We start from the raw sequence: 12205 nt of genomic DNA, 5'->3' as shown, positions 1-12205 counted from the left end.
ACTCGAATACAGAAAAATGAAAGGAAGGAAAAAGAAAAGATTATGTAGAAGGGGGAATATACTACCATGAATACTATTGGTAGAAAATACCTCAGTATTTCCACGCAGTATTTCATTTAACATCAATACAATCTCGTGAGATAGGTTTTCCCCTTTTTAAAGATGAAATTGAGACTCAGAAGCTTTTGCAGAAAAGCAGTGCCAGGCCTGCAGCACCATTAGAGGTCGGTGACATTTGCTCATTTACAAAAATTTGATTAACCTAAAGCAGGACTGCAAAAAAAAAAAAAAAAAAAAGGGCCCAGACGACAGGGCCCTCGAGTCAGCTCTCCTGAAAACCTACACATTGTTGGTAGAGAGCAAAGTTTTGAGGGAGGATGTGCTGGAGAGCATGGAATCGAACTTGACGCTGAGAACACACTTCGGGGTAAGAAAATATTTTAAACAGCCATCAAAAAAACCAAAGTTTTCGGGCGCCTGGGTGGCTCAGTTGGTTAAGCGACTGCCTTCGGCTCAGGTCATGATCCTGGAGTCCCGGGATCAAGTCCCACATCGGGCTCCCTGCTCAGCGGGGAGTCTGCTTCTCCCTCTGACTCTCTTCCCTCTCGTGCTTTCTATCTCTCATTCTCTCTCTCTCTCAAATAAATAAATAAAATCTTTAAAAAAAAAAAAAAAAACCAAAGTTTTCTAGGCAGACAAATCAATTTGCAATGACTCAAAAGAAGGTGAGGCTTGGGTAATCTCTTTAAGACCTAGGAGCGGGACAAAGCAACACACGCTCCCGTCACGGTGGCGGGGTCAGCGAAGTGCCTGCCCCCGGGTGACAAGGCAACAACAGGGCTGGGACTGCCCGCGGTCGTTAACGGAAGGTAAGTGTCCGCTAGTCCTCTAGCCCACAGCCTGTGACTGTGAGGGCTGGCCTCGCTGTACCAAAGTCCCCCCGGGGGCTGAGAGCGGTACAAGGTGAGCACTGCAAAAATGAAGAGAATGGGTTGTTATAATTAATTACGTCTCTTGGAAAATTAAGGACTGGTGAGATACCAAAACTCCGCGAAAGCATCTGAATTTGTACATGCAGAGAAATACACATACGTGTTTGTAAATGCATCGCACAGTGTGTAACAGGCATACCAAACCGTTGCCAGTAGCCTCCTCCGGAGACTGGGACTTGGTGCGGGAAGGAACAACTGCCCTGTTTTTAACATTTTACAACAAGCACATAGACTATTTTAATATTTTTAAAGTGGCTATTAAAGAGACTAATGATAAGTCTGTGCAAACTATAAGGAGCCAGGAAGGTTTTTTTTTTTATCAATCAGGTTCGAGGTGATACAGGTCTGGGGCAGAATTAAATCACCCGTGATGACTGAAGAAAACATCTCCGCCCAGAAGGAAAATACGAAGCGAACCTCAATCCCTATGCCGTGCTACAAGAACTTGCCCAAAGGCCACATCATGGCCGTCTTCACTCACAGAAGAGAGTGAGGGTCACAGAGTGTCCCCAGAGTGCTCTCTGCCTGTCCACTCTGAGACGAGGTGGCCCGAATTTCTTGCTGTTTTCATTCTATTCTCTATATTCTACCTGCTTTTCTGTATTTGTTCTTTCTATGTTTCTCATATTCATTTTTCAGCTTCCTTCTACATAGTTGTCCTTCCTGTCACTCTAAAGCATCTTTCTATATTTTAGGGCTGTATTCTGAATTCCAAATTCATAATTCTAGCTAGAAATTATGAAAAGAGCTAAGGCTATGGGGTCAAAAGCTGGAAACTGAATACTGGTCCCACCATTACTAGCTGTGTGAATTTAGACAAGTCACTTAACCTCTCTGAGCCTCGGTTTCCTCACATATTAAATGAGGGCAAATCAAATGACATATGAAAACACAAAAACTTTGTAAAGGTGAAGTGTTACAAGTGTTAGCTTTCATTACTCTGTAATCTGAACAAAGGACGCTATGACAACTCCCACTCTGGCTCCTTTCTACTCTTCAAACTTCTCTTGAGGATGGCAGCACATATACTAAAAACTTCTTTTGATGAGCTGAAGCTTTCTTACATGGACTCCATTCCAGTTTATTTTGGCTATTTAGAATATTAAAATACACATACTCTAGGTACCTGAAAATTCTTATCACTCTGCTTATAAAAAATATTTTTTCTTATATGTCTCAATAATACTTACACACACTTACGAATGAGGATGCTGTTCTAACCAGTACATATATGGATATATATGTATGCATGTGTGTATACATATAAAGTTTTATATAGTTATATATAAAAAGACATAGCTATGTAGAGAGATATATTCCTTTAGTCTTTATAACACTTTACAAAGTATAAATTATTATCTCCAGTTTAAAAATAAGGCAGAGAGGTTAAATGACTTGTCCAAACTAAAAAAGGTTGTGGCCAAGAATCAAACCCAAAGAGTCCCAGTCCAAAGCTTATGCTCTTAGCTACTCTTATCTACTACTTGTTGAGAGAGATAAATGTGTTAAGAAGGACACCAACCACAGCAAAGTTGGGGACCTGAATCCTTTCCAGTGTCTCCCTGAGTTGATCCACCTCTGCACGATACTCATCCAGCTGACCTTCTAATTTTTCTCTACGAAGCCGTTCATACTCCAGCTGGCCCTGCAGCTCCTTGATAGTCCTATCAAAAAAAATTTTCTCAATCAATCTCCAGTATCAACTAATAATTATTTTTGGCCAGAGTAAAAAGCATCCATGCATTGCATTTAAGGCAAATAAAACAAAGAAATAATTTATTTGACAAATATGAATCGGGAGTCTACTATGAGCTAGCACTGATCTAGACAGCAGGGATACAGCAAGGAAAAAACAGGCCAAATGTGCCCTCCTGGGGCTTACCTTAGCACTGGAGGGAGAAAAACAACAAAGAAACAAGTAAATACATGGTATGGGGAAGGTGAAAAATGCTAAGGGCGAAAAAAATAAAGCAAGAAAGAGTAATATCAAATGTTGTCAAGGAGGGGATTAACACTTCGTACACAGTGGCCAGGGAAGGCCTTACTGAGAACGGATCTTCTGAACAGAGTACTAAAGGAAATAAGAGAGGTAAGCAAGTAGACATCTGGGGGAAGAGCATTCCAGACAGAGGCAGAAGTATGCCTGGTGAACTGGAAGAAAAGCAGAAGCCAATGTGGTGTAGTAGTTTAAAGGACAAGTAGCAGGTCGGAGAGGCAAAAGGGAGCCAGAACAGGCAGCGCCTTGGAAGTCATAGCAAGGACCTAGACTCTCACTCTGAGCAAAGTGGGAAGCCACTGGAGAGTCTGAGCAGAGAAATGGCATGATCTCACTGAGATTTTTCTTTTGCTTTTGTATTTTTTTAATGATCTACAAGTTACTATGAGTAAAATACACAAAAAGCAACTGAACAATTCATTGAGTTTTGATTAATGGGTAAACCCTGTAATCACCACCATGACCAAGATATAGATTTCCATTGCCTCAGAAAGTTCCCCCATGCCCCTCCCAGGCAACCTTCATTTCCCATAGGAACCACATTCTGAATATCTATCATGTTAGATTAGTTTTGCCTATGCTTATAAATGAAACTGCATATTATATACTCTTATGTGCCTAGCTTCTTTTAGTCAAAAGTATGTGAGACTTACTGTACCTAGGTTTTAACATGATTACTCTGGACACTGTGTTGAGAACAGACTGCAGGGTATGGGGACTGGGAATTAGGGGGCAGGGACAGGAAGCTGGGAGACATATCAGGAAGATGTTAAAATAAATCCAGACAAGAGTTGATGTGACTTGAACCAGGGTATTTTTCTGTCTTATTGCTGGATGGTGGGGGGAAGAGAATTCCCAAAGCAGCCTGGGTAGGATGTCAGGTTCCCAGGAGGGTGATCTAAGAGCATTCAGTAGTACCTCTGGTATGGAAGTGTGTGGGGTTAAGACTGGTAGGAAGCCTAGAATTGAGCGAATAAGAAGGGAAAATCATTCCCAGGACATGGTAATACAACCATGCTTTGTTGTATTTTGACTCAGATCTAACAGATCACAACAAAATTAAGAGGACATCCCTCAAACCAATACTTACCCAGTTTTTCTTGACAATTAGACCTAAAAGCAGGAGTTTGTACCTAAAGAATAAATGTCTTCAGATGTACTCAACACCAAGTGGAGAACCAATGCTAGAGAAGTATTAAAGCTCACTCAGAAGACACACTTCATTCTCAGCTGACATGAAAGTACATTCTGGCTCAAAGGCAAAGCAATCTTGAAAAAAAAAATCTGTTCAAAATCACATTAATAGTATAACCATTTCACAGAAATGCTATTATTAGAGCTAGAAGTTCCAAATCATAATCCTTTTAAATAACAGGTTTGCAGTCCAACAGACTCAGGCTCAAATTCTGGCTCCACGTACCACTCTTCCAGTCCAATTGGATAGGAATGGTTAGAGATGGTTGGTTGAAAAGCTCAAAGTAGCTGTGGTCTCAAAAAAAAGTCTTGGGGTGCCTGGGTGGCTCAGTCAGTTGAGCATCCAACTCTTGATTTCAGCTCAGATCATGATCTCGGGGTCCTGGGATCAAGCCCCATGTCGGGCTCCATGCTTAGCAGGGCATCTGCTTGTGATTCTCCCTCTCCCTCTCCCTCTCCCCTTGCTTAAGCTCTCATTCTCTCTCTAAAATAAATAAAGTTTTTTTAAAGTCTTTATAGAGTTTCAGTTTTACAAGATGAAAAGCATTCAGGAGATTAGTTGTACAAAAGTGTAGAAGTACTTAATACTACTGAATTGCACACTTAAAAATGGTTAAAATGATACATTTCATGTTATGTGTATTTTACCTTAACTAAAAATAATCTTAACACCTTCTCCATCTGGGGCCTTAAGAGAAAAACTGGATAGAACCTTACATTCTTTGCTAAGGATGGAAAAACAAGTTGTTCATCAACAAACCTTCACATAGCATTTAGAAAGGTAACTAAAACAAACCATTAGAGTTTTGAGGACATTACTTTTCAGACTCAAGCTGTTCTTTCTTCTGCTCTAGATCTTCTTCTGTTATCCCTCCCAGGTGTTTATAGTTGCTCTCAGCAATTTCCAGCATGTGTCTCAATTCAACAATTTTCTTATAAGCTCTCACTGCAAGACAAAGTTGAAGACGGACCTAGTTTAGACATACAACAGCTCATGGGCTCACAGGATGCTGCTCCTGAAATACATGCTTCTTCTAGAGCCAGTACCTGAGTGCTCGGGGCGGAGGGGGGCGGTGTGTGTGTGTGTGTGTGTGGAAGGAAGGTGGCATATACATAGAAGGGTAAATATCAGTAACAAAAGAGCAGGATAAAAAATCATTGAAAGACCTAAATGGAGGATTCTTTTTCTGCTATTGGAGGATGTATCAAATTGATATGGCTATTAATACTATACACAGGGAGGTTTAAAGAAGACCACAGTTGCTTAGGATTAATGGTGTATTACAAGACCATGCATAATCTACTATATATAAGAAAATTAGAAAAACTGAAATACGGTTGATATATTTAAACCAGATCTAACCCAGCCCCCCAATTTTATGCTAGTCACTTGTAATATCTATTTATGCAAGAGAACACTGAAAGAAATATTGAGGGCTGCTTTTAGCTATTATCCACTACCAAAACTAGGATTTTTCTATTCTTTTTGGCAGTGGCTCTTAACTTGGGGTGATTTTCTCCCCCAAAGGACATGTGGCAACATCTGGAGACATTTTTGCTTGTCACACTTGGGGGATGGACAGGAATAGACGATTGGCATCTAGAGGCTTGGAATGCTATTAAAATCTTAAAATACAAAGGAGAATCCCCCTCAACAAATAAGCATGGCCCAAAATATCAATGGTGCAGAAGTTGAGAAACCCTGCTTTATGGGACCAAGTTAGCAGTCACAGCCTCTTCTCCCTAACACTTAACACTGTGATTTATCTCTCAGTAGGTTATAGAGCTACAGGTTCCAAACTGCATACATCAGAATCAACTGAGGTGCTCTTTAAAAATGTACATTTGTGTCCTGTACCAGACCTACAAGCTCAGGTATTATTGGTATTTAGTAAAAGTCCCTCAGACAATTTTGATGTGCAGACAGGTTTGGGAACCACTATAACTGCTAACAAGCAAGTAGAAACAATTAAAAAAAAGAAGTTACAGAAGAAAAGATCAAAAGAACTGTGGCTATTTAGCTTATTTAATAATTCTTTAATATTTGAGGGCTATGTTTTGAAAGAGCTGCTCTATGGGGTCATAAGAGGTAAGAGGTAGGATTAAATGAGATTACTCCAGGAAGAGAGATTTTAACTCAACAAAGCAGAAACTTTTCAACAGAAACAATAAGAGCTTTCATGCATTTTTGGACACTATACTAACTTCCTTATACATTTTAATCCTCACAAGAACACTGTCAGATGAAAATGGGACCTCTGAGAAATAATGAGTATCTTGTCACTGAAGGTGACTAAAGTGGATGCTGGATGACATGTGACAGGAGTGTTCAGCCAAGAGTCAAACTGCAAATGGGCATAGGGCTCTACAATGCCATAGCCTTAAGTATAATTTACTAAAGAATGCTTTGAATTAAGGCTCAGTTCCAGCAATTCTGGGATGACAAGAAATCCAATCAGTCCCCTGTAAGTTCTCTGGCAAAACCTAGTGTCCCAAGAAGAGGCCGTCTTGTCCTTTGGGTTTTGCTCTGGAATAAAATTAAATAGGGACAAGAAAACAGCACATGATTTCATACCTTCACCACCTGCAAACACACTAGGTAGGTATCAGTGAGCTTCACTGTATGGCAAGGGGTTAAGAATACATTTGTATCAAACACATCACAATAGGAAACTGTTCTAGTCACATTGTTGCTCTTTTCTAAAACATCTTTTCAAAATTTTGTGATTCACTGACAATGATCCCCTTAAAACATCTCTTACTCAAATAATTTCAGAAGTAAACTGTAAGTCTACAAATCAACTACTCATTTTATGAGGTCCTACATCCTTGCTCATTCTCAATAGAATTACCAAGAGTAACTTAAGCACAAATAAGAAAATAAAAAGTAGATAAACCAAACTTCATCAAAATTAAAAACTTTTGCAAGATTCCAGTCCAAGATGGCGATGAAAGACTCTAAACTCACCTCCTACACAAACACACTAACTCTTCACCTATTTATAGAGCAGTTGCTCTATATGAATAAGTTATCTACTATATATAAGAAATAAGTGAATAAGTTCTTATTCACTATATGAATAAGAACTGAGGGCTGACTGAACAGCTTCTGCACAACAAAAGATGGAGAGACCACATAGAGAACAGCAAGAGAGACAGAGACATGGTAATGAAGGGAATCCCCATTCCTGATGTTATGAACTACAGTGGGAAGGGACTAACTACTGAGGAACCATGAGCAGATTCATCTGCCCAGAGGCACAGAAAAAAAGCCAAAGCTTAAAGAGGCAAAGAGAATATAAAGGAACCACCATTTGAATCCTGTCAACCAGTGGAGCAGCTGTTGGAACTCTCTCTGAATCAGAAGGGCTGTCAAGCTGCACAGCTCACATCCCCACTCCACCTCAACAGCACAGATGGAATCAGGGTCTGATGGCCATAGCCAGCCTATCCCCTCGGTAAGCCTGGGGCCCCTAGCCCACACCAGCCCCACCAAGATGGGCCCCAGTGTGGTGCACACTAGGACACTCTAGTCCACACACACTACAGCTCCAGCCACCTCGCCAACATGACATAGGCTCAAAGTGCTCTAGAACATCAAGGCCCATACTACACTGGCTCAGGATGACTTGCCAGGGGATCCCCAGCACAGTGCAAGGAACCCCCAGGCCTGCATCCACCTCAGCTTCAGCCACTCAACCAGGGAACCCCCTGAACAGAGTACCTTGGGGCATCCTGATCTGCACTCACTTTGGTTTCAGGCCTCCTGCCAGGGCACACTCTGTGCAGAGAGCAGTGGGACACCCTGCCTTCCACCCACTTAAGCTCTACCTGTCCTGCCAAGGTGCCCTCAATGCAAAGAGCCCTGAGCCACATCCACTTCAGCTTCAGCTGTCCACCCAGCATGCCCTCTGCAACCAGAGCCCCAGGAATATCCTGCCCTGCACCAACCTCTGCTCTGGCCATGCCACAAGGGCAGCCCCAGCATAGTGCTCCAGGACCTCCATCCAGCAAAAGATCCAGCGAGCCAGCCAAAGTCACCAGGCATACAGACAATACAGGGGACATCCCTACATAAGGCCATTCCTTCAAGTTTAAGAGAAGTAGCTGTTCTGCCTAATTCATAGAAACAAACATAGAAAGCCAAGTAAAATGAGGAGATGGAAGAATATGCATCAAATTAAAGAACAAGATAAAACTATAGAAAAAAAACCTAAAGGAAACAAGGATAAATAATCTGCCTGATAAATTGTTCAAAATACTGACATAAAGATGCCCATCAGACGGAAGAGTGGATGAACTCAGTGACACCTTCAACAAAGAGATAGAAAATATAAAAAAGAACCAAACAGAGTTGAAGAATATAATAAATGAGATGAAAAAACACTAGAGAAAATCAACATTGGATCAGAGAATACAGAACAGATCAACAATCTGGGAGACAGGATAATGGAGAGCACCCATTGAAGAGCAAAAAGAAGAAAAGAACTTTAAAAAATGAGGATAGGTTAAAGGATCTCTGGGACAACATATATTTGTAATATAGGGTCCTGGAAGGAGAAGAGATAAAAAGACAGAAAACTTATTTGAAGAAGTAATAGCTAAAAACATCCATAACGTGGGGATGGAAACAAACATCCAGGTTAGGGAGCTCAGAGAGTTCTTAAAAAGATGAACCCAAAGACATCCACACCATGACACATAATAATTAAAATATCAAAGATTAGAAAGGAAGTTGGGAAGATGGTGAAGTAAGAGGACCCTAAGCTCACCTCATCCCATAGATACAACTAGATAACACATCAGCATAAATAACCCAGAAAAAGAACCAAAGAATGCAGAACAGACTCCACAACTGAAGGTAAAGAATAGGGCACACCAAAGAGGGTAGGAAGGGAGGAGACACAGTGGAGAGCAAAATGGACCACAACCATCCACAGTCAGGAGGGAGACACCGGTCCAGAGAAGGGCAAGAAAGACTATCACACTGGGGAGTCTACATAAGGAAGACGAAACCCCACAACATTTGGCACTGAAAGCCAGAGGGGCTGAATTTTATGAGTTCTAAAAACCAGAGAGACTTAAAGCATGGAATTTTAAAACTGCATGCTCAGTTCTGGGAGAAACCAGAGAGTGATAGGAAGCTGAGTCCTCTCCCTTAAAGAGACAGCAGGACAAACAGCCTGCAGATATATAACCCAGAAGCAGCAGTTTAAAAAACCCCAGGGGCACATGGGAGGGACAGTTATTTACTCCTGTCAGAAAGTGTCCTGGAGGGGTAGGGCTCACAGGAAGACCTCTCCAGAAACAAAGGAGCTGGCAGGCATATTCTCCCTCCCTTGACCCCCAGCATAAAAAGGACACCTGCAGGAGCCTGCAGGAGCCAGCACAAAGCCAGTATTCAGCACCTAACTTGCTTACACCAAGCCCGACCCACCTGTGTATCAGCAGATCTGCCCTTCTCAGTTACTTTTTGCCTCAGTCCCCTCTCCCAAAAGACCTGCAAAAATCTTGCCAACACCATATCATCCAACCGGTGAATTTTGTGGGTACTTGATCCTCACAGCAGAAGCAGGTCTCGTTTTGCAAGCAGACCTGAGCTCACCTTGTTAAAACTGTGCACCTCATCCTGGCTGGGGACCAAATGATGTCCACAACAGGCAAAGTGAACCTCTGCAGATGAATGAACTGAAGGAAAAAGCAGCGAGGACACAACAGCAGGGTGCATGCAATACACAAAGGAGATCCTCTGAAGTGCCAGGGAACAGGGGTTGCTGCACTGTAAGGCACTATAGGACCTATCCTTCTTAAAGCCATTGCTTTCAAGAGCAGGAAACATTGCTGACTTTCCTAATACACAAAAACAGACACAGAGAGGTAGACAAAATGAGAAGACAGAGAACTATATCCCAAATGAAAAAAACAGGAAAAAAATACAACAAGAGACCTAAACAAAATGGATATAAGAAATATGCCTGATAGAGAACTTAAAGTAATGATCAAAAAGATACTCACTGGACTTGAGGACAGTGGAGAACATCAGTGAGACCCTTAACAAAGAGATAGAAAACATAAGAAAAGAACCAATCAGAGATGAAGAGATCAATAAATGAAATTAAAAATACAGTAAATGGAATAAGCAGAAAAATGGATCAGTAACCTGGAGGACATAGTAATAAAAAGCAAGCAAGCTGAACAGGTGAGAGAAAAAAATAATACAAAATGAGAACAGACTTAAGGAACTCAGTGACAACATCAAGCATAATAACATTCGCATTGTACAAATCACAAAAGAAGAGAGAGAGAGAAGGGGGTGGAAAATTTATTTGAAGAGATAATACCTGAAAAATTCCTGAGTCTGGGGAAGGAAAAAGAAATCCAGATCCACGAGGCATGGAGAGCCCCCAACAAATTCAACCCAAGGAGGTCCACACCAAGACACACAGTAATTAAAATGGCAAAAGCTAGTGACAAAGAGAGAATTTTAAAAGCAGCAAGAAAAAAGAAGACAGTTATATACAAGGGAAACCCCATAATGCTATCAGTGGCTTTTTCAGCAGAAATTTGGCAAGCCAGAAGAGAATGGCATGTATATACATACATACATACACACACGCGTGCGCGCGCTGAAAGGAGAAAGTGCTCTATATAGAGAGCAAAGTAAGAGTACCCTAGGCTTGCCTTATCCCACAAATACAATGAGGTAACTGTCAAATCATCCACTTAAGTCATCCAGAAAAATCTGAAGACTGGCAAAACAAACTCCACAACTAAAGGTACGGAAGAGTTCACACTGAAGTAGGTAGGAAGTGCAGAGATGTGCTTTAGTGGGGAAACAAATGCTGGCTGCTGTGGAGGGGAGGGAGCCGTGGTCACAGATAAAGGTAAAAGAGAGAGGAACACAAAGAGGAATGCACACTTAGAACATTTCCCATAGCCTTGGCTTGGAATGTGAGAGGGGCTGAATTTTGTGAATTCTTGCAACCAGAGGGGATTAAAGCCTAGAGTTTTAAGTGTCAGTGGGCTGGGATTTGGAAGCATCCAGAAGCATAGGGGCTGCTCTTAGAAAGAAGGCAGGCAAACAACCCAGGGGCACACTGCCTGTGAACAGTGATCTGAAGAACACCTAGGGCACACGGTGGGGAAATTATTTGCTCTTCTTGGAGTATCCCTGAGAGGAAGCATTCACAGAGATATCACCCCAGGAACAAAGGAGCCATTTCCCTCCCCTGCCCCTCAGCATAAACACAGAGACACATGCAAGAAAGCACCACAGCAGGACACTGGCTGCCTAACTTGCTTACACTAACCCCACCTCCTTGTGTTCTGGGGCAACTGCCCTTCTCAGTCAGGCATTCCTCAGTCCCAACAGGCCCCTCCCCTAGAAGACCAGCACAAACTCCTGCCCATACCCCGTCTCCCAACCAGACAGTTTTGCTAGACTTCAGTTCCAGTGGTGGTGGTGACAGGTCTCACTTCACTAGCAGACCAAAGCACACCTAGTTAAAACTTCTACATTCAGGCCAGGGACCAAACACTGCCCCCAGCAGGCAAGGAGAGCCTTTGCAGACTACTGGCCTGAAGGACAGAGCAGCCAAAACACAACAGCACACTGCACACAGCACATACCAGAGACACTTCCTAAAGCACCAGGGCTTGGGCACTACATGACTTCTTCTTCACAAGGCCATTATTTCCAGGAACAGGAGAAACAACCAGCTTTTCTAACAGAGAGAAGCAGGCAGAGACTAGACAAAATGAGAAGACAGGAATTTATCCAAAATCAAAGAACAAGATAAGGCCATTGCCAGAGAGCTAAGTGAAACATATGTAATTAACATGCCTGAGGAACATGTTAAAGCAATAATCATAGGAACACTCACTGGACTTGAGAAAAGAATGGAAAACATCAGTGAGACACTTACCACAGAGATAAAAGAGTTAAAAAAGAATCATTTAGAGATGAAGAATGCAATAAATGGGATTAGAAACACACTTGATACAATGAACAGAAGGCTGGAAG

General features: G+C 41.9%; 1 protein-coding gene across 1 annotated transcript in view; it reads right to left on the bottom strand.

Moving 5' to 3' along the window:
* ANKRD42 (ankyrin repeat domain 42) overlaps nt 1-12205 on the bottom strand; it is a gene marked incomplete at its 5' end in the record, with an annotated part of 88208 nt that overhangs the window by 2238 nt on the left and 73765 nt on the right. The window contains 2 exons of the mRNA XM_028126800.2: nt 2515-2656; nt 5002-5128. Of these exons, the coding sequence (XP_027982601.2) occupies nt 2515-2656; nt 5002-5128 (269 nt within the window). The remainder of the gene's footprint in view (nt 1-2514; nt 2657-5001; nt 5129-12205) is intronic.

The sequence above is a fragment of the Eumetopias jubatus genome, unplaced genomic scaffold (assembly GCF_037043125.1).
Source record: "Eumetopias jubatus isolate StellerSeaLion01/CBP00866 unplaced genomic scaffold, mEumJub1_p1.0 scaffold_13, whole genome shotgun sequence".
NCBI lineage: Eukaryota > Metazoa > Chordata > Mammalia > Carnivora > Otariidae > Eumetopias > Eumetopias jubatus.
This window is presented reverse-complemented; position numbering and strand designations above follow the sequence as displayed.